Below are 19,640 nucleotides of genomic sequence, written 5' to 3'. Positions count from 1 at the left end.
TTACTGTACCTGAGGGCTGATTCCCAGAAGTGCTATAACTGGGCCAGAAGGCAATCAATCACCTTTTGACCTCCCCCAAATTGCCCCATGGCCCTGGGGAGTTTGTGTCACTTTGCACTTTTCCCAGGAGCGTACAATAATACAAATACGTGGGAGACTATGCTACGCTGAAGGATGGGAAGCAGTAACATTATAAAGATGTCCTTACTACTTAAAGTAATATACAGATTCAGTGCAAGCCCTACGAAAACACCAATAGCATTCTTCTCAACATGAGAACAAATAATCCTAAAATTTATATGAAACCACAAAAGACCCTGAATAGCCCAGGAAACCCTGAGAAAGAACACAGTGGAAGGCGTCATGCTCCCTGTACGACACCACGCTGCGAAGCTGCAGTGATGAGAACAGGGTGGTGCTGGCATAAAACCAGGCGAGTAGATCATTGGAACAGGACAGAGAGCCCAGAAACAAATCCTTGCTTTTACGGTCAATTAATCTACAACAAAGCAGGCAAAGATAGACAGTGGGGTAAAGGCGGTCTTTTCAATAAGTGATGTTGGCAAAGCTGCCAAACAAAACACTGGGCCACTTTCTCATACCGCACACAAAACGAAATGTTCATTGCAGAACCTCTGGAAACAGCCAAGATGTGGAAGCAGCCCAGGTGTCCATCAGTAGGCGAATGGATAAGGAAGATGTGGTAGATGCCTCCAGTGGAACATTATTCAGGGATGAAAAGGAATAAAATCTTGATTTGCAACAACATGGATGGACCTAGAGGGTATTATGATACGTGAAAGAAGTCAGAGAAAGACAAATACCATAGGATTTTATTTATATGTGGAATCTTAAAAAAAAATAAATGAATGAATAAACAAAACAAAACAGAAACAGACCCACAGACACAGAGAACAAGTTGATGGTTGCCAAAGGGGCAGGGGTGGGGTGATGGGAGAAAATTATTTTTTAAAGATTTCATTTATTTATTTTTAGAGAGGGAAGGGAGGGAAAAAGATAGAGAGAGAGAGAGAGACATGAATGTGCAGTTGCTAGGGGCCGTGGCCTGCAACCCAGGCATGTGCCCTGACTGGGAATCGAACCTGCAATGCTTCGGTTTGCAGCCTGCGCTCAGTCCACTGAGCTACACCAGCCAGAGCAGAAAAATTTTTATAATTTCTTTTAAAAGGAATGCCTGTTTCCCCACAGCCTTACCAATGGGAGCTCTAGGCCAGCTTTTTATTTTTGCCAATCTTATAGACCAAAAACAAGGTATGTTTGAATAGTTTTAATTTGCTTTTCTATTGCTGAGTCAGGTGGCACATGTGTTCATCTGGTGAAAGTCTGTATCTTTGTGAACTGCCCGTATCCTGTGTTCGTTTTCCTGCGGAGTTTCTTGTCTTTCTCTCGGGGACTTCTATGATCACTTGATAAATTAGTCCTTGGTCTGTGGGATGAATCACAAGTGTTTTCTCCCGGGTTTGTCATTCACCTTTTGGCCATATCGGTGGTGGGTTTGTAGTCCAGTTATAACTTCCATATTGATTTTATTAAGCAGTGCTAACCTGGGAGGTACAGATCCTGAGGGTGGCTTGTTGTGTGCCCTCAGCAGGGGGACTGCCTGGCGCGAGTCCTAACTTAGTCACCAAGTACCCTCTGCTGGGTCACATGAGGAAAACGACTTATCATCTCTGGGCTTGGCTCAGTGTTTTTAAAGGGAGGTGTTACCAGTGGTAGATGTCGCGCAGGGCTGGTGTAAAAATTGAGCTAATCTGTGTAAAGGCTTCAAAGAATTCCTGACATACACTAAGCACACACAAATGACAGCGACTATTGTCCAATTTATCTTAATTAAATTTCCCTCAGCAATCTGGAAAAATAACCTAAACACTCATTAATAGAAAATGTTGAGCGTAACTACTAAATCGAAGATATCCGAAATGTCAGTTTTTCCTCCTTCTTTGGCTGCTGCCACCTGTGTTTGTAATATCCATAGTCAATACAAGTTAACAGGTATTTACCAAATACGATCGGCCAAGTACGGTCATCTGTTTATTCATCCAGTGAATGCTGCAGTTACTAAGTTTGCAGCGTGACTGGACATTGCATCGGGAGCTACAGGGGCGTAGCACCGAACGTCTTACGAGGGTCCCCGCCCTCACTGGGCTCACAGTCTACTGAGGAATACTAACAGGTAAATGGCAACTGCAGCTCATCCAAGTTCTCTGAGCAAAGCCCATGATGCTGGGACAGACTTGTCCCCAGGAACCTAAGCAGCCTACTGTGTGCCAGATTCCTCTGCTCTAGCCTCAGCAGGAACTCTTGCACCTTGTTTTGTGCTCCGTCTCCTGCATCATCAGTAGCTCCCTTTGTTACCGCCAGCATACAGGCGTGTTGTAACATGTTCATGAGAAGTGAGCTCAAGCCTCAGCCTTACTCCAGACACACTCGCTCACATCCAGCCTCATGGCGTGCAGCGCCGCTTGTACTCTAACAGCTCTCACATTGATGTCTGTGGTGCCCACCTCTACCATGAGCCCCATGTCTACATACTTAGATAACACGTTTTCCTTGAGAATCTAACATGCATCATAAATTTAAGGTGTCCAAAACGTACCCACGGATCTCTCCACCTGTCACGCACGCTACATCGCTGTTCCCCGACTTACTCGGGTAATAACTTGGGGATCACGCGTGACATTGGTAACACTTCTGCATACGACCCAACAGCATATCCTGTCGGCAGTACCTTTCATTTGGGCCCCAATCTTCCCCGTTCTCCGTGCACTCACCGTGACTGCTCTGGCCTAAACCCCCACTGTTTCTGGCCGGCATTCCTCCCCGTCCACTCCCCGAAAGCCCGCTCTCCACCCAGCAACCAGAGAAGTCCTTTCAAAATGTAAGTCTGAGTGCTACTCTTGCTGTGACAGTTTTCTGAGGATCCTAAACAAGCTCAGCATCTGACCCAAACCCTCCCACACAGCCCATGAAGCATGAGCTGCACCTCCGTCCCCAGGCACTTCGCCGCTGTCTGTCCTTCGTGCCGTCCGCTCAGTCACGGTCTGCGCCGTGCCTCCAGCATGCCACCCCAGGCTTCTGGCTGCTTTTTCCCTGCCTTACAACACTTTCTTTCCCAAAACCCTCACACGGCCTCTCTCTGAATTCATTCAGGTACCTACTTAAACATTGCCTCCTGCTCTGGTCATTGTTTGCTGTGTAACAAACCCTTCCAATGATGGTAGCTTAAAACAATGCTGGCTGTTTCTTCGGCTCATGAGCCCTGGGGCTGACTGGGCTCCGAGGAGCGGTCGCCAGGGCTCTCCCCCAGGGATGCAGACGGATGTGGCTGGGGCTGGGTCCTTCACGCTGGCTTCTTCACCCACGCGTCTGTCGGCTGTCTCAGCTGGGAGAGTGGGGAAAGACCCACTCTCCCAGCTGAGGGTTGGAGCCATCGACCCTCCTTAGGCATCTCTCCTGTCTCTCGCTCTCTCACCGTGTGTGTGTGTGTGTGTGTGTGTGTGTGTGTGTGTGTACTCATGCGTAGCACAGAAAGGCTCTGAGCATGAGAGTCTTCAGATGCACAAGTGCCATGGGGACAGCCTATCTAACCTCACTTTAAACATCACGTAGGCTTGCTTCCACGGCGCTCTGCCAGTCAAGGCAGCGACAAAGACCCAGTCTGCTTCAAGAAAGGGGCGCACTGACCCCAACTTTGATGGGCACAATGTCAAAGAATCTGCGAGCATCTTTTTAATTAAATTTATTGGGGTGAAATCGGTTAATACAATTGTATAGGTTTCGAGGGTACAATTCTATGATACATCATCGGTATATTGCACTGTGTGCCCGCCACCCACAGTCGAATCTCCTTCCATCTCCATATGCTTGACCCCCTTTACCCTTTACTACCCCCCCCACACACACACCTCTCCCTCCCTCTAGCAATCACCATATTGTTGTATGTGCCTGAGTCTTTGCTTGTTTGTCTTGTCTGGGAACATATTTTAAACCACCACGTCTCCTCCGACAGGGTGCTTGCACTGCCCTGTATGAGAAACCTCCCTCCCCTCCCCCAGCCCTAGGACCGTCTCTCTCCTCCTGCCCTGCGTTGTTTTCCCTCACAACTCGTCTGCCTTAACTCATACTGCATGCGATGCTTGCTGGTGATGCGCACTGCATCTCACCCACTGGAATGTGGGCTCCATGATGGCAAGGATGCCGCCTTTGGCCCCAGCCACTGGAACAATTCAGGACACAGGGCAGACCCTCCGTGAAGGGTTTGAACGTTGGCTCTTAACTGAGACTTGGGAAATCAAGAAAGGTCCTGAGAAAAATTAGAGTGTAGGACCTTGCTGTTTTCATCTTGATGAATCTCAGGAAGTAGACAAACTGGCAGATCTGTGGGTCGAGAATGCAGTCCTGAATTTCTCCACTTGAAGGAGCCACATCGCCTTGTGTATCAACGATCAGAGTCCTTCTTACAGCAGGTGTCTTCCGGCCTGCAGCCAACGTCCCAGAGTGTGAGCTGCTCCCGCGGTCTTCCTTTTCTAAAGTGAGAAACCTCAGGGCCAGGGGGTGGGACTAGGCTTATGTCCGTGGCCCTTTACTGAGTGCATTTCTGGCCCAGAGTAACACCTTCCTGCCGTGTTGATGCACCTCACCTTGATCTAGGAAGTGACTATCAAGTTGGGTTTGAAACACTCGGAGACAGGTTTCACTTGATAAACGCATTTCACCTAAGGATCCAGAAAGTGCTCTACAAACGCTTCTCCACTCAGTCTAACAGCTCAGCATGGCGAAGGGCAGACGGTGAGTGGTCAGTCCTTGAGCTGTGAAAGCTACCTGCACAGTGAGTCACGGGGGTTGGGGTCACAGTAAGCTGCGCAAGACCACTCACCTTTTTTCTTATATTGATGTAGTGCAACACATCTCTTTTGCATAATCTTTCATTTCCTCCTAATAATTTCCTCAAGTCCTGCCTTAATTTAAGTATCCACGTATCTCCTGCAAGGAAGGCAAAACAGCCAGGTGAAATGAATTTTCAGTTTATTTTTGCCTATTTGACATCACTGAGATGTAAGCTTACAACACCTCCAGGCAAGAATGACGTTGACCAATAGATGTGCTTTACCTGGAGCCATTATACTTTTAAAAAATCCTTGTTTATTCAACTGTCCTTGATATCTCAAAATGTCTAAAAATGGTGAGACTATTACATTTATAAATTATTGAGTAAGCTATGACTTTCTAGATTATTTCAAAGAGATTCTAAGTAAGCTGAGGAAGGAGGAAAGACAGCACAGGGGACAGGGCAAAACTGCAGTGAACTATGAGTGCAGAGATGCAGTTTCTACATCCTCCTCTGCCAACTGTCTGACTTCGGATAAGTACTGTAATTTTATAGTTTTAGTCTTCCATCTGTAAAGCATAACTAGTGTCCTCAATGGTATAAAGACTTAATGAGAAAGTGGACTTTGAAATTTATCCAGTAAAACTAGTAAACACATATAAGAAATTGCTTTATCAACAATATTTATTTATTTATTTATATTTATTTATTTTTAGAGAGAGGAGAAGAGAGGAAGAAAGAGAGGGAGAGAAACATTGATGTGTGGTTGCTTCTTGTGTGCCCCCTACTGGGGACCTGGCCTGCAACCCAGGCATTGAACCAACTAGGAATCAAACCAACTAGGAATCGAACCAACAACCCTGACTGGGAATCGAACCAACAACCTTTTGGTTCTCAGGCCAGCACTGAATCCACTGAGCCACACCAGCCAGGACTTCAAAAAATATGTGTTGAGTGTTATGGGTTGAATTGTGTCCTTCCCCCCAACAAATTCACATGTTAAAGCCCTAATCTGTAAATCTTCAGAAGGTGACTGCATTTGGAGATGGGGTCTTTAAAGTGCTTATAAAGTTAAAATGGGGTCAATGGGGTTACCAGGATGGGCTCTAGTCCAGTAGTCACATATGTGTATAAGACTTGTAAGAAGAGTAAATCTGAACACAAACACATACAGAGGAAAGCCCAGGCGAAGACACAGGGAGATGCTAAAACAAAACAAGAACATGATCATCTAAGTAAGTGATGAATACAAAAAAGACAGGAGGAGATAGTCCACTTGAAGGCAACACCGCTAATACTGAAGAAATTAGAAGATGTTGAAAAACTCCATAGAGACATTAACAGGTAGAGCCTAGAGCACCAGTGGCAAACACAAGGCCTGGTGCCTTGTTTCTACCCAGCGGCAGTGCTGAGCTCTCGCTTAACTGTTCAGGAGTGGTTACCTTTATACAATCCTAAAATTTTATTCGGCCCTTTGAAGGTAGCCGTGAGGCTGTTGTGGCCCCCTGTGAAAATAAGTTTGTCACCCCTGGCCTAGAGTAACTCCTGAAAACAACTGTGGTCCAGCTCCTTTGTGGCCTCAGCCTTGGGTTATTTTGATGGAATGAACACTCCCACTTAAAGAACACCCCATCAGACAGCGTGGGTATCCACCAGGTGTTACCAGCTGGTGTTTCTCACCATTGTGTGAACATGGGAATCCCCTGGCATACCTTTTAAAAAGTTTGCTGCCTAAAGCTGGTCCTCAGAAGGCCTGATTTAACTGATTTGGAGTAAGGATCACAATTTTATAATCCCTATGTTTAATATCTGAGGGATATAAAATGCTACCGATATTGAAAACCAATGCTATAGGTCATACAGGGGATTCTGCTATTGACCCTTGATGAGGCCTGTCAGTTCTAGATGCCACCTTAGTTTTATGGAAAAGTTCTAGCAGATAATTTCTCAGTCATGTGGTTTCAGATATACACTAATCATCAGACTTCCAGGAAAGCAGATTCTTCAAGGAGTTTTGGCAGCCTGTGTAATATATTTTAATCTGTACTTTTAAAGGACTGATGCTTTTCAGGACTCCCGATTTTCTGGATGGTATAGGCAAGTGTCAGGCCTACAAAAATGTTGTCTCCAATCATAGAGCCAAACTTAATAATGCCTAGTGATTTTTGCATAAATACAGGTGGGTGGTTCACCATGAGAGCATAACCTAGAGAAATAAAAGACTACCCAAGACAAAATGATGAAGGATTTCCCTTTTCTGAAGTTCACTGATTGGCTTAAAGAAATTTACTGAACACTTACTACATTCTAGGCACTTGGTACATGCAATGTGAACAAGATTTAAAAGTTCCTTAACTCACTGATATTGTTTTCTAGAACATGAGCTCTGTTAGTATGGGGATCATGGTTTTTGTTTTATCTTGTTTTGCTGTTTTGCATGCCACTGTGTCTTTAATGCCTAGCAAGTTATAGACAATTAATAAATATTTGATGAATTAATAAATGAATGGATAAATGGGTGAGAATAAATTAATTAAATGATATATGAGGTCTCCAGAAAAAGTCCAGTCATTGTTAATATAGTGAGAACAGTTTGTGCAACATCAATGTAACCTGGCAGCCAACGAGAGTGGACTGGAATGCACATGCATGAACAATGACAACTTCACTGTACTAGTCAGTGCGGGTGATAGATGCTGCTGAGTGAGCATGTGTACTGTGAGGGCATCGCATTCAAAATGACTGTGAATCTGCATCAAATTTTACGTTAAACTTGAACATTCCTCCACGGAAACTATTTGGATGATTCAGAAGGCCACAGTTATGGGCAACTGGTGACTGACAACTTCACCATGACAGCACACCCACTCATGCATCACGTCTGGTGCAGAGATTTTTGGAGAAATATCAGGTCACCCAGGTGACTCAGCCCCCTACAGCCCAGATTTGGTGCCCCGTGACTTCTGGCTTTTCCCAAAACTAAAATCACCTTTGAAAGGGAAGAGATTTAGACCATCCATGAGATTCAGGAAAATGCAATGGAGCAGTTAATGGCAATTGGGAGAACTATGTGAGATACCAAGTACCTACTTTGAAGTGAACTTGAGGCATCATTGTCTTATGTACAATGTTTCTTGTGTCTTGTATCTTCTTTAAAAAAATCCCTAATTTTCATATAACATGGCTGGATACCTTTTGGACAGACCCATGTGCATATATCATTATGAAAGAGTTTAAGATATAGAGAAAAACAAGACGCTATAGGAATATGTACACAGAAAAGTAAATTATACCAGAAGTTAAAGAAGGTTCTCAGGGGCAAAAATATATGTCCAAGATGACATTAGTATGGGAAATCAGAAATAATAGGTTTAGCCATGGCTGGTATGACACAATGGATTGAGCGCCTACAAACCAAAGGGTCTCAAGTTCGATTCCCAGTCAGGGCACATGCCGGGCTTGTGGGCCATGTCCCCAGTAGGGGGCATGGGAGAGGTAACCACACATTGACATTTCTCTCCTTCTTTCCTTCCCTTCCTCTCTCTAAAAATAAATAAAATCTTTTTAAAAAAAGGCCTTTTAAAGGTCTGAAGGTATGAGAAAAAGTGCTTATCTTGGAAATGTCAAGTTCTTTGGGGCTGTAAATTCTATGGAGAAACATGAAGTTGAAGAAGTAAGGAGATACAGCCGCGTACAGTTCTCTAGACCAGCAATTCCCAACATTTTTTGCACCAGGGACTGGTTTTGTGGAAGACAATTTTTCCACAGATGGGTGGCGGGAGGGAGGGTGAGGAGATGATGGTTTGGAGATGAATCAAGTGCATTCCATTCAAGCTCCCCCTGGGCTGTGCCTCTCGGTTCCCACCAGGCCACCGACCAGTATGGTCCATAGCCCAGAAGTCGGGGACCCCTGCTCTAGACCATGTGTCTTATTTTCCTATTGCAGCTGTAAGAAATGACCACATATTAGTGACTTAAAAAACACAAATGTATTATCTTACAATTCTATTAGTCAGAAGTCTGAAATGGGTCTCACTGGACTAAATTCCAGGTGCCAGCGGGGCTGTGCTCCTTTCTGGAGGCTCTAGGGGAGAATTCATTTTCTTGCTCCTTCCAGTTCTCAGAAGCTGCCTCAGTTTCTTGGCTTGTGGCCTCCATCCATCTTCAGAGCCAGAAACACTCAGTGCAGTCCCTTCTCTTACTTCGAGCTCTGCCTGCCTCTTCTCCTGTCTTCACACCCCTCTGAACCACTCTCCTGCTTCTGAGCTCACACGCTTGGAATGGGCCCGCCCAAATAATTCATCTCCTCTTAATCACATCTGCAGAGTCCCTTTTCTGTGTAAAGCAACATAGTCACAAATTCTGGGGATTGGGACACCTTGGGGTCATTACTCTGCCTGTCACACTGTGTTGGGAAATTGGAACTTTATCTTAAAAGCAAAAGGGAAGTCACTGAAAGGTGTTCAGTAGAGGAATGATATGATCAACTTTGCCTTTAAAAAAAAATCCCTCTGGATGTGTTATGGAAACTGGATTAGAAGGAAACTTAGGTCATGTGGGAGAGATGTAATCTTAGCAGAGACCAGAGAAATGTCTACACTAGATGAGATGAAGGAAGGATAGATTGGACAGCCGTTCAGGAGACCGCGAACAACAGGCTTCAGTGGTTGATTAGATCTGGGAAATGAGCATGGGGTATTCAGGAAAACACAAGTAACACCCAAGCCTCTAGGTAGCGTGACTGTATAAGTGGAAGTGCTATTTACCAAGACACTAAACGCAGGGGAGGAGCAGCTTTGAGAGAAGTGCAAAAAATAGTTTGTTTTGAGATCCGTTGAGCTCTTTGAGCCACAAAGACATGCAAGTGCAGATGTGCCATCGGGAGTTACATCCAACAGTTTAAAATTCAGAAAAGATGTCTGAACTGCAGACTTATCACTGAGTGTCATTAGCATATACATAGAAATAAGTGTGGAGAGAAAAAAAAATACCCAAGCACAGGACTTTGAGGAAAAACAGCTTTTCAGAGACTATCAAAGGAGGAAGAGCCTGCACAGAAGAGCTGGAAAAGAGGGCAGAGGAGAGAGGAGAAATGAAAGGAGTCTGGAACCATTCGGTCCAAGGGAAGGGAGTCTTTTAAACAGCAAGAGTGGTCAGTCACAGCGACCTCTGGGAAGAAGTCAACAAGATAAGGACTGAAAGGAACCAGGGAGGCCCCTGAAGGTCATCCTTGACTTTGGCGAGAATAGCGTCCTTGAGGCGGGAGGGTGGAGCCGTGGTGGGGAGGTAAGACACGAGAGACCAGGGTGCACCTTTCCAAGAAAGGTGGCTAAGATGAGAGGATTTGGGAGGTATCTCAGACCATGTATGGCTACAGGAGGAGATGAAACTATTTTTATTCTGGTTGAGAGAGAAAGATAAATATGTTTATGGCAATTTCTTTAAGCGTCCCTGTGAAGGGAGATGAGGGTGGCTGAAAGAAAATGTCAAGTTCAGGAAGAGTGTTTCATTTGCTCACGCATCTGCTTGCTTGTGTTTAATGTCAAAGCCTTGAACACAATGTATTGCCAATGGAAAGGAGCTGGAAATGAGGGAGAGTTTTAAATGGAGGAGATATTCAATGGATCGAGGTCTCAGTGAGGAGCTGGGGTCTAGGACTTGCGTGGAGTGATCAGTTTTACCTGGTCAGCCCCCTGGACTAAGAGGCTGCACTGCACAAAGATGAGACGCCAGCTCAGGGGTGTGGGAACAGGAGGTGGATAGAGTTCTTGTTTGGTAGCTTCTGCTTTGGCCTCCCCACCCCCCCCCCACCCACCCCCATCATTGAATGAGAGAGAGACAGGTGGTGTTACAACCAGTAGAGATCCAAATGGTGAACCAAAAAAGAAAGAAAAGTTCAAAGCCAGAAAAGCACTGCTGAGCGTTGGGTCTGGGAAAGGAAGGGAAAGTTGTAAGTGACAACACACATGCTGCTAAGATGCAGGAAGATGAGGAATGAGTCCTGAAGCGGAACAGGAAGTGGTAAGGCTTCCAGTCTAGGAAGTGTGGAATGCAGGGGTGGGAAAGCCTGGTTGATAAGGCCCTTGCTTCTGGGACGACTAAGCCAGCCGGAGCCCCAGATGCTACCTTAGGTTTGCAGGAGACCCAGGCAACTCCAGTCTTTGCCAGACTGTCACAGCGGGGCAGAGGAAGGCAATGGGGAGCAGGGTGCAAAAGAAACAAGTTTTGTCGCTTCAGTGAATTCATAAACCCGCTTAAAATATAAGGCTAATCATGTGAGACACCAAACAGGAGGCCCAGCTAGTTTTCCTCATCACCCTTACTTTTTGGTTGTTGTTGGGTTGAAAGTTAAATTACAATTCAGTACAAAAATGAAACAAAAAGGTAGTTGAAATTACAAAGTGGTGTGTGATAAAGTGACAAAGTAATGAGTGAGAGAATGAAAAGGTAAGTAGCATGATTTGGAAAGGGAAAAGACAGCAAATAAATTTAACTGGGAAACAGGCACACGCGATGGTCACGCTAAGTTGACGTGTTCTCTCATCTCAGTTCTCCCACGAAGCCAAAAAACGTGACGAGCCCTCCACTGCCCATAGACTGCAAACTGAGCTCCTGGAGCGAATGGTCGCCGTGCGACCCCTGCCTGAAACAGTCGGTAAGCATTCAACGCTATTCCCCGCTGACTTCCCCAGATGGAAACCGTATTGCCAGCGTCCCCAGGGAAATGCGGTAAGGCAGGGAGCCTCCAACCAAGTTGCAAACTGAGAAGGAAAAATAAACATCTCATAGGGATCACTTGCTGAGTAATCTGGGTTTTGCACGCGTGCTACATGAGTGCCACGAGACCCATCCTCTCTAGAAGACACTGCCAGCCTAGAGTGGGAGGTGGGCCTTTGAGTAACGGCCGTGACTGCTTTCGCGGCTCCCACCTTGAGACCATGTGGGTGTGGAGGGCTGCGGAGGCGTGTGTGAAATTTTAGATCATAACCCCTTTGGGGTTTAGAAATCCCAATATTTCCAGCTGGTTTTGTATAGTTTCGTTCCAGGACAATTGAGGCCTTTGGACAATTTAATGGGAAAAAGTGCTTGGCCAGTCTAGGAGACAGACGGATGTGTGTGCCCTCCGACAACTGTGAAGACGCTGATGAGGACTGTGGCAATGACTTTAAGTGTGGAACAGGTAAGCCCTGCGCTCTGACTCCTCGTGGGTTTCCGTGTGCCCTCGTGGGTGGAACACAGGAACAAAACACACTTCTAGGCACTCGTGTTTCCAAACATGAGAGGGGCCCCCAAATGGGCCATCTACATGCTCTGTATATTCTGGAGTCAGATGTATGTGTGTCCCCTGCACTCCAGCATTCGACTGCCTTTGCTAACTTGAGAGAGAGAAAACGTGGCATCAGACACACAGCGTCTTCCTGATGTTGATTGCAGGCAGGTGCATAAAGAAGCGACTTCAGTGCAATGACGATAATGACTGTGGAGACTTTTCAGATGAGGACGACTGTGAAGGCGATCCCCGTAAACCCTGCCGGGACAGAGTGGTGGAGGAGTCCGAGCTGGGGCGGACGGCCGGCTTTGGGTCAGTATTCCCCGTGAATGTTCTGGGGGAAGGGGGAAGACGAGCGAAAATAATCTCTCTCTCTCTCCATGCTCAAGTGGCACAGGGTCTGAGTTTGTAGAAAGAGTAGCCTGTGGGTCTGTATTCTGCTTGAATTATGTGTGAGCTTGAAAGAGGTTTCACGCTGAGTAAGTATCTCAAGATAATTTGGACAAACTGCCTAACCTCAGTAGGTGTCTGTAAAATGGGCTAGATTACCAAGAAATTAGGTAATTACTTCTGAGTGCAGAAGAAGATGAAATACTTCATTTATGAGCCTCTGGAAGACCATAGCAGTGTTGAAATCACGCATTACCACTGAAAATTAAATTGCCAGTAGTAGGTCTCGCAACTCCATTCAAACATCTGAATGGCCAGGGAGATTGTCTTCCATCGGAACTTCTCCTGGACCTATTCCTGGGTAGAAGTTCTGAGAAGGTTCCAGCATTCTGGGGCTGATCCCGGAGGAGAAGGACAGAGAAAGCCCTTCTGAGGGCAGCTGGGGATGTCGTCGAGACTGTGGCTCCCATCACAGAGCTGAGATTTCACACTTTCCACACCAAACATCTGGCCAGGTACGCGCTGATGAAGAGTCTCAGATGGTCTAGAACTCAGAGCTGTACAGAATAGATGCCGTTTGCAGAAATGTGTGTTCTAGGAGTTGGCAAAATGACCCAGGACCGAAGTCCTGCACAGTTCTGTTCCCTATGGTCCGAGGACATCCTGTGGATGCCCACGGCATGGTCTGCATGCATTGTTCTGAGCAGAAAAGATCCCTTGGGTGCTGTGTTGGCCCACCATCCCCCGCAGAGACGTAAGTGTTCCGCACCCAGTAGTATATTGACAGAAATGGCGCCCAGTTCTGTTTCATCCCCCGAAAGCAAGGTAGCTCTTCATCCTCATCATCCCAGTGCCTGGTTTACAGCAGGCGCTTAACAAATACTGATGGGTGCATACGTAGGTGAATACATTCATGAATGTAGGTGCTTTTGAAAATGTTATTGCCTGGCATCAGGTCAGTCTGGAACTGGGTCCCTAGAAAGAACTTGCTGTTCAGGGCTCCTGCGTCCTGTCCCGGGGATGCGGTGAGGAATGGAGCCGGGGATGACGGTAGGAGCAAGGTTGGTAGGGGTTCTCAGCCAGAGGGGGTGTTCTCCCAGGGGGTAGTTGGTGATGTCTGAAGACTGTTTTGGTGATCACAGCTCTGGGGTGTCGGCACAGGAGACTGGTGGCGGTGAGAGGGCCTGCAATGCACGGGACAGCCCGCCCCAAAATGTGAAGGGCACTGAGGCTAGGAAGCCCTCCACTTAGAAACCAGACAGTTCCTAAGGCCTCTGTGAAAATGGAGATACCCTCTCTCTCTGCTGGAGGAAACATCCACTTCAGTCACAGAAGAGAAAAATTCCAGGGCACCGAATACCAAGAGTCGGGCACTGCATAAAGCATTTCCTATGCCTTTTATTCCCTATATAAAATCTTCCCAAGCAAGCGGCATCCAAACACTACACACAGTGCCGTTGGCCCTAAGCCCAAAGGTAGGAATGTTGAATCAAACGGATGATCTTGGCTTCCAGACTCAGCAGGACCTCCTAATAACAGGCGGAAATGGTGCGGGAGTTGGCTGAAACCTTATAACCAGATCACTGCATGCTCCAATGAGTTCTGACTCTTCTTGCTGCTTTCCCCAGGGAGAGAGTGGGAGTGGAAAAAAGCCCGTTATTACTTTATTTTGCTTGATTTGGGATCCAAGAAACAGTTTTCTTCCTAATCTAAACAAAAGGACTGGAGGCAGGGAGTTACATATGTTACGTATTCTCACTTAATGCAAATTTACATGGTTTCTTATAGAAAAGGGATACAGAAATCTTGGCCCATTTAACTGAAAAACAATTATTTATAATTTTTTGGTTTCCTTTGTTCAGGGAAAAGAAAATTTGTTATGTAGAGTTTGCCAGGGAGTTCATTATCGAGGCATCCCAGGGAGCTGGCAAGGACTCTGTAAATACCGCGTGCTTTTCCACGGTCAGGATTGGGGACAGGGAGCATAAACCCAAGTGTCTCTGACTTACATAAGCTTGTATTTTTTTCTACCATGCCACTTACCTTTTTCTTCCTCCCACTTGCCTGTCACCACCTCGTCACCTCTCCCGCATCACTGCCCAGAGCACAGTGGACACCCCAACTTCAAAGCAAAACTAGCTTTAGAAAATGAAACTCAAGGAGCACTTTTCACCTAACTATTTGATTAGTATAGAGGAGTGTATAAATTAGTAATGAATATTTAAGAATAGGCTTCCAAATAACATGTTTTGCTATAGTTATGATATTCTTCCATACCATTAATACTACATATGCGGACACTATGCATCTCCATTATGCAAACACAGGGCTAGGGGACCATAGTGAAATAAATGTAATAGACATTAACATCCTAATTAATCATAGCAACGTGCATATGAACTGCTTCTCCACCATCCAGTCTGGAAAACCTCACCAAGGCTTATCAACAGTCATATCCAGATTTTTACACACATGAAAGTGACAAGTACTCATAGTAATTAATTTATACGCCTTTTACATTTGAAGGATTTATTTATTTACTTATTTTTTTTAAGGACTCTCATTTAAATTCTCATGCCAGGAGAATTCACGTTTATCACAAATGTTTCAGCCTCATACCTTGTAGACATCTGAGAGTCTCCAGAAATGTTTAAGGAAAGCCCCAACCCATCTTGCATTCATCGAAGAAAACACATACCCGAACCAGCTGCGAATGGTGTACGACGTGCAGGAAGTGACTTTTCGTGCATGATCCAGGCCTAACAACACTCAGGTGGAGGGACCTTTCCATGCAGTTCACCTGTAAGATGGAGCTGCTTGTGGTTCTGGGTGCAGGTGTGGAAATGCACATCTGTAAATGCTGCCAAAAAACACATTTTTAAAAAAAAATTTCCCAGGCAATGATATTCTATCTATGAGAAGTTTCATGTTTCTTGGCAGAAAAGAAAATTGGCTCATTCTAGACTAGACTGGCTGTCTCTGTAGTAGTGGAACCAAGTCAAAAGTTATGAAACATTTCTTCCTTAGTTGTGCTTTAGACCGTGGATCAGCTTCATTGAAACTTTCCAGATGGATTTAGCCAACTGGTCAACTCGCTGATCTGTAAAGCAATAACCTTCAAACTGGGTTGTGGGTATCACCGTGCGCAAAAAGACTTTCCAAGGGGGAGGGAGACTGAGAGATTTTAAGATCATCGTTTCCTCAACTCCCAGTTACTTATTCTATCCAACGCATGGTGACTCCTCAATCCCATATGCACATATTTTTCATAAAATTGATAAGCTTGAGGATGCAGTGGCTTTCCAGTTGTTGAGCCCACTCTTCTGTCTCACCTCCCCTTTGCAATCACCTGTCTCCCGCTTTCCAAAAGAAGACTACACCCCCCCCACCCCAGACTGTACAGTGGGGCAGAAAAAAACAGAAACAACGCCAGATGTTAGTCCTCAGTTGGACTCTCACACTTTGTAAGTCAAGTGGTCCCAAGTTTTTTTTTTTATCAACAACATTAAAGATATCCTAATTAACTGTCAGATAATGGACTATAAAAATAATTTTTGATGAAAGACTAGTATGTGATCTTTTCTTGGCCTAAAACTCAGAAGATCAGAGAACTGACTGACACTGCTGTGCCAAAATTGTTCTGCTCTTATCTACTTATTTATGTGAGTGAAGTCTCCCGGTTTTTACTTCTGTATACATAAAGTAGAAATAAAATTGATACTGAGCCCTGTTTGTTTTCCTTAATTAATAGGTATGTAATTTTCAGCCACAAAGTGAGAAGTGGTCCATTTTAACTACAGTTCATTTAATACGGTCAGCCGTGAGCAAGATGTACATGAATTGCTTTCTTAATTTGCTTCACACTAAAGTTGAGCTATAATGTTCATTTTCTTTGTAGATTCAAAGCTTATCAAGAGTGCACTGTTTATCCAAAGAGGTTGTTTTTAACCAACCCACTGGCGATAGGGCACCCTTTTGTGATTATTACTAATATTATTTATTAGCAATGGGTTTGTAGTAAGTCATCCACAACCTTTGACAAATTGCTCTTGAAATCATGGCCTGAATTTGTACTCCAGCTCCTGGGAGTCAGGAGTGTGGTCTAGAGCAATGGAGGAGTTTATGCTTTTGTGTCAAACTGAGTTACAGGTGTCAGGACCAAAACCTCGGTCCTGTGGCCTCCCTGGCCCAGGGCCATTCATTCCAGATACAGCCTAGACAGCACCGACTTCCTCCAATTAACAAAGGTGCACTTCACATAGAATGAACTGCTTCTTATTTATCTATTATGTTTAGAACTACAAATCAGACTTAACTTGTTAAAGCTGAACAAGGTCCCTATCTCTAACTAAAGCTTGTCGAGTAAAACTACTTTGGCAGTGGGCTGGGGAGTAGAACTCCTGAGAATGCCATGCCAGGATGCTGAAATTTGGGGGGTTCCTCTTAGAAACACAGGAACAATATAAGCCTGGAGGGAATGAGGCAGACCATGAGGCCACTGGAGGAGAAGGCTTAGGTTTACAGAGAGTGGAGAGAAAGAGCCCCAGTGTTGATTGACAAGCTAAAAATTACATGCGTATGTTATACTGCCCCCTTCTGAGGTACTGTGTTCTCAAATAATTTAAATAGGTGGTATTATACCATCGGCTCTTAGTTCACTAAGGGAGGTTAGTTCAGAGTTACAGCAATGAGTTAGGACTCCAGGTGCCAGATGGCCCTGGCTCCATGTTTATTGCCTTTCTTTCATTGTGCTGGCCAGTGTCCTGGTTGCCTAAAAGAGTCTGCAAGGCCTTTCTAAGGTATGCTTTCTACCAGAGACACAGAGCAGGGCCGGATAGGCTCTTGCCTCTGTTTCTGATCATGTCACACATGTATTGGGTGATAGGGACATGAGCCGAAGCTCTCTCTTTCCCCGGCTGCAGAGGGCTGCCTTGCACTTGCTCCTGAAATCTCCCTACCTGATGCTCCTGTGTCCATTCTCAGGGTCAACGTCTTAGGGATGGTTCCCCTAAGCACACCTTTCGACAATGAGTTCTACAATGGCCTCTGTGACCGCGTTTGGGATGGAAACACCTTGACCTACTACCGCAGGCCCTGGAACTTGGCTGTTCTGGTCTATGAAGTAAGTCTCCCGAAAGCAAACTCTCTCTTCTGCTTTTAGTTGAAAGTGGTGTCGGTAAGTTGAATGCTACATGATACGGAGAATTCAGTAACGGGAATATAAGATTGACTGAACGAAGAGGAGGTATAATGTGGATCTCTTTGGAAAACATGCAGTAGTCTACAAGCAGCCCTCAGTAGCATGCACCTGCCTCGTGGTAGAGTTTTGGCAACTACCTAGAGTCCTTAAAAGAATCTTCTGCCCTGGCTGGCGTAGCTCAGTGGATTGAGCATGGGCTGCGAACCAGGCATCGCAGGTTTGATTCCTAGGCAGGGTACATGCCTAGGTTGCAGGCTATGGCCCCCAGCAACTGCACATTGATGTTTCTCTCTCTCTCTCTCTCTCCCTCCCTTCCCTCTCTAAAAATAAATAAAATCTTTTTTTAAAAAGAATCTTCTAAGGTCCTGATAAAACTAAAAATTTAATTCATGCTGATTTAAGTATTGAGTACACTACTTTCGTGCTATGTAAGGTTGGTGTTTGCTAGCCTATCGATGAAAATTGTACGCGTGTTTTCCTTCAACACTGCCCTTTGTAAGGCTTGCCTGACTAATGTGGGTGGCTATTTTCATTCACTTCGAACCCTGAGCTCTTATGAAACTGTTTCTCAAAGTGAATTTCATTCCCGCTGTGCCACCCCAACTTACCACCTTCCTGCAAGCCACCTGAATTCTCTAGAACCATCCACGAACTGGACCCATTCAAAGGATTAATATTTGTCGCCTTTACACATGTCTTTCTTGGTCTAAGCAGGGTATAATAAAGACTAATAATTAGCTTTTCTAAACCAGGAGCTAAAATAATCTGTTTCTTTAAAGAGTTCCATTGATGACACAGTCCTTTTGTGTTGCTGTGACTTCCATAAGTTTGAGAAACACATATACTTTTAAATAAGTGTAGTTAATATTCCTTTTATTTCTAACAATGTGGAAAACCAACCCCTACATACTGTAGCCTGAAATGATCATGTTCTCCCACAAACACTAAAGATTGTCATGTTTGGACAATTTGACTGGCATTCTTTTCCCATGTAACCACATTGTCATATTTTTTGTATCTGTAAATTCAGAAGAGAATCAGTTGCCCACAAATCTCAGGGGACATTCTGAATTATTGATCTTTCCTCATCTTGCCAGATTTATTTCCTTTCAGCACATTTTTTTGAAGGAAAACTGACAATCTTTCTAGAAAGTATTACACATGTCCTTTCTGGAAAACGATATAACAAAAAAACGGTGACCCTTGTGATTGCTGATGGAAGAAGGGACCTTCTTGTGCTGTTTTATTTTGCTTTTAGTTCTCAGGTGTGCATCATACGGTTGTCCTGTCTTACTCACTATGACCAAACACTTAGCTCTTCTGTGGGCGTAGGAACTGCTAAGGGCCGGAGAGCTGCCCGGGACGGCTCTCAAAGCTACATGGAGAGAGTGAGCCCCCTGTTGCTCCTTACCTACAACCCTGGACCCGGATGTGCTTCCTCATTCCAAATGTTCCGAATTTTACAAAGGAGATGTGGCATTTTCCACGTATGCTGCCTACACTCCCAGCGGAGCTAGGAGAAGCATCCCGTAACCAAACACACCGAGACTTCTGCAGCAGAGCGAGCCCGTGTTCGCACAAAGTGGGAAGAATGAAGACTGGAAATACCCATGTATAAGTTCAGAGCAGATCAGTGCCTTCCAATGAGCTCTGGCATCAAGGTTAGAAAAATAAGCAGATGGGGACGTGGGCCTAAACGTTTGTTTGGTGCCTCGGAGGAACAGCGCTGATGGAGCATGGGCTCAAGTCCCCAGATAGACTCCTTGGCGCTACGACTGCTGGTGCTGCCCCCATTCTAATCCGATACGATCTTAGAGAGTAAACAGCCAGGCTCGTTTGCACTCGGCAAATATTCATTACTATCATCAGTTATATTGGATCTGCATATTAAATTGAATAACTTTTTATTAGCATCTACTATGTGACAAGCG

General features: G+C 45.1%; 1 protein-coding gene across 1 annotated transcript in view; it reads left to right on the top strand.

The window, feature by feature from the left end:
- The window catches only part of C9 (complement C9), a 42,627-nt gene that overhangs the window by 4,296 nt on the left and 18,691 nt on the right, over positions 1–19,640 (top strand). Inside the window, exons 2-5 of the mRNA XM_045848378.1 lie at positions 11,399–11,504; positions 11,885–12,029; positions 12,284–12,431; positions 17,493–17,631. Coding sequence (XP_045704334.1) covers positions 11,399–11,504; positions 11,885–12,029; positions 12,284–12,431; positions 17,493–17,631 — 538 coding nt within the window. The remainder of the gene's footprint in view (positions 1–11,398; positions 11,505–11,884; positions 12,030–12,283; positions 12,432–17,492; positions 17,632–19,640) is intronic.

Source organism: Phyllostomus hastatus, unplaced genomic scaffold (assembly GCF_019186645.2).
Source record: "Phyllostomus hastatus isolate PE091 unplaced genomic scaffold, TTU_PhHast_1.1 phas_contig_58, whole genome shotgun sequence".
NCBI classification, from domain to species: domain Eukaryota; kingdom Metazoa; phylum Chordata; class Mammalia; order Chiroptera; family Phyllostomidae; genus Phyllostomus; species Phyllostomus hastatus.
The sequence above is the reverse complement of the archived record's forward strand: the minus strand, read 5'-3'. Positions and strand labels throughout refer to the sequence as shown.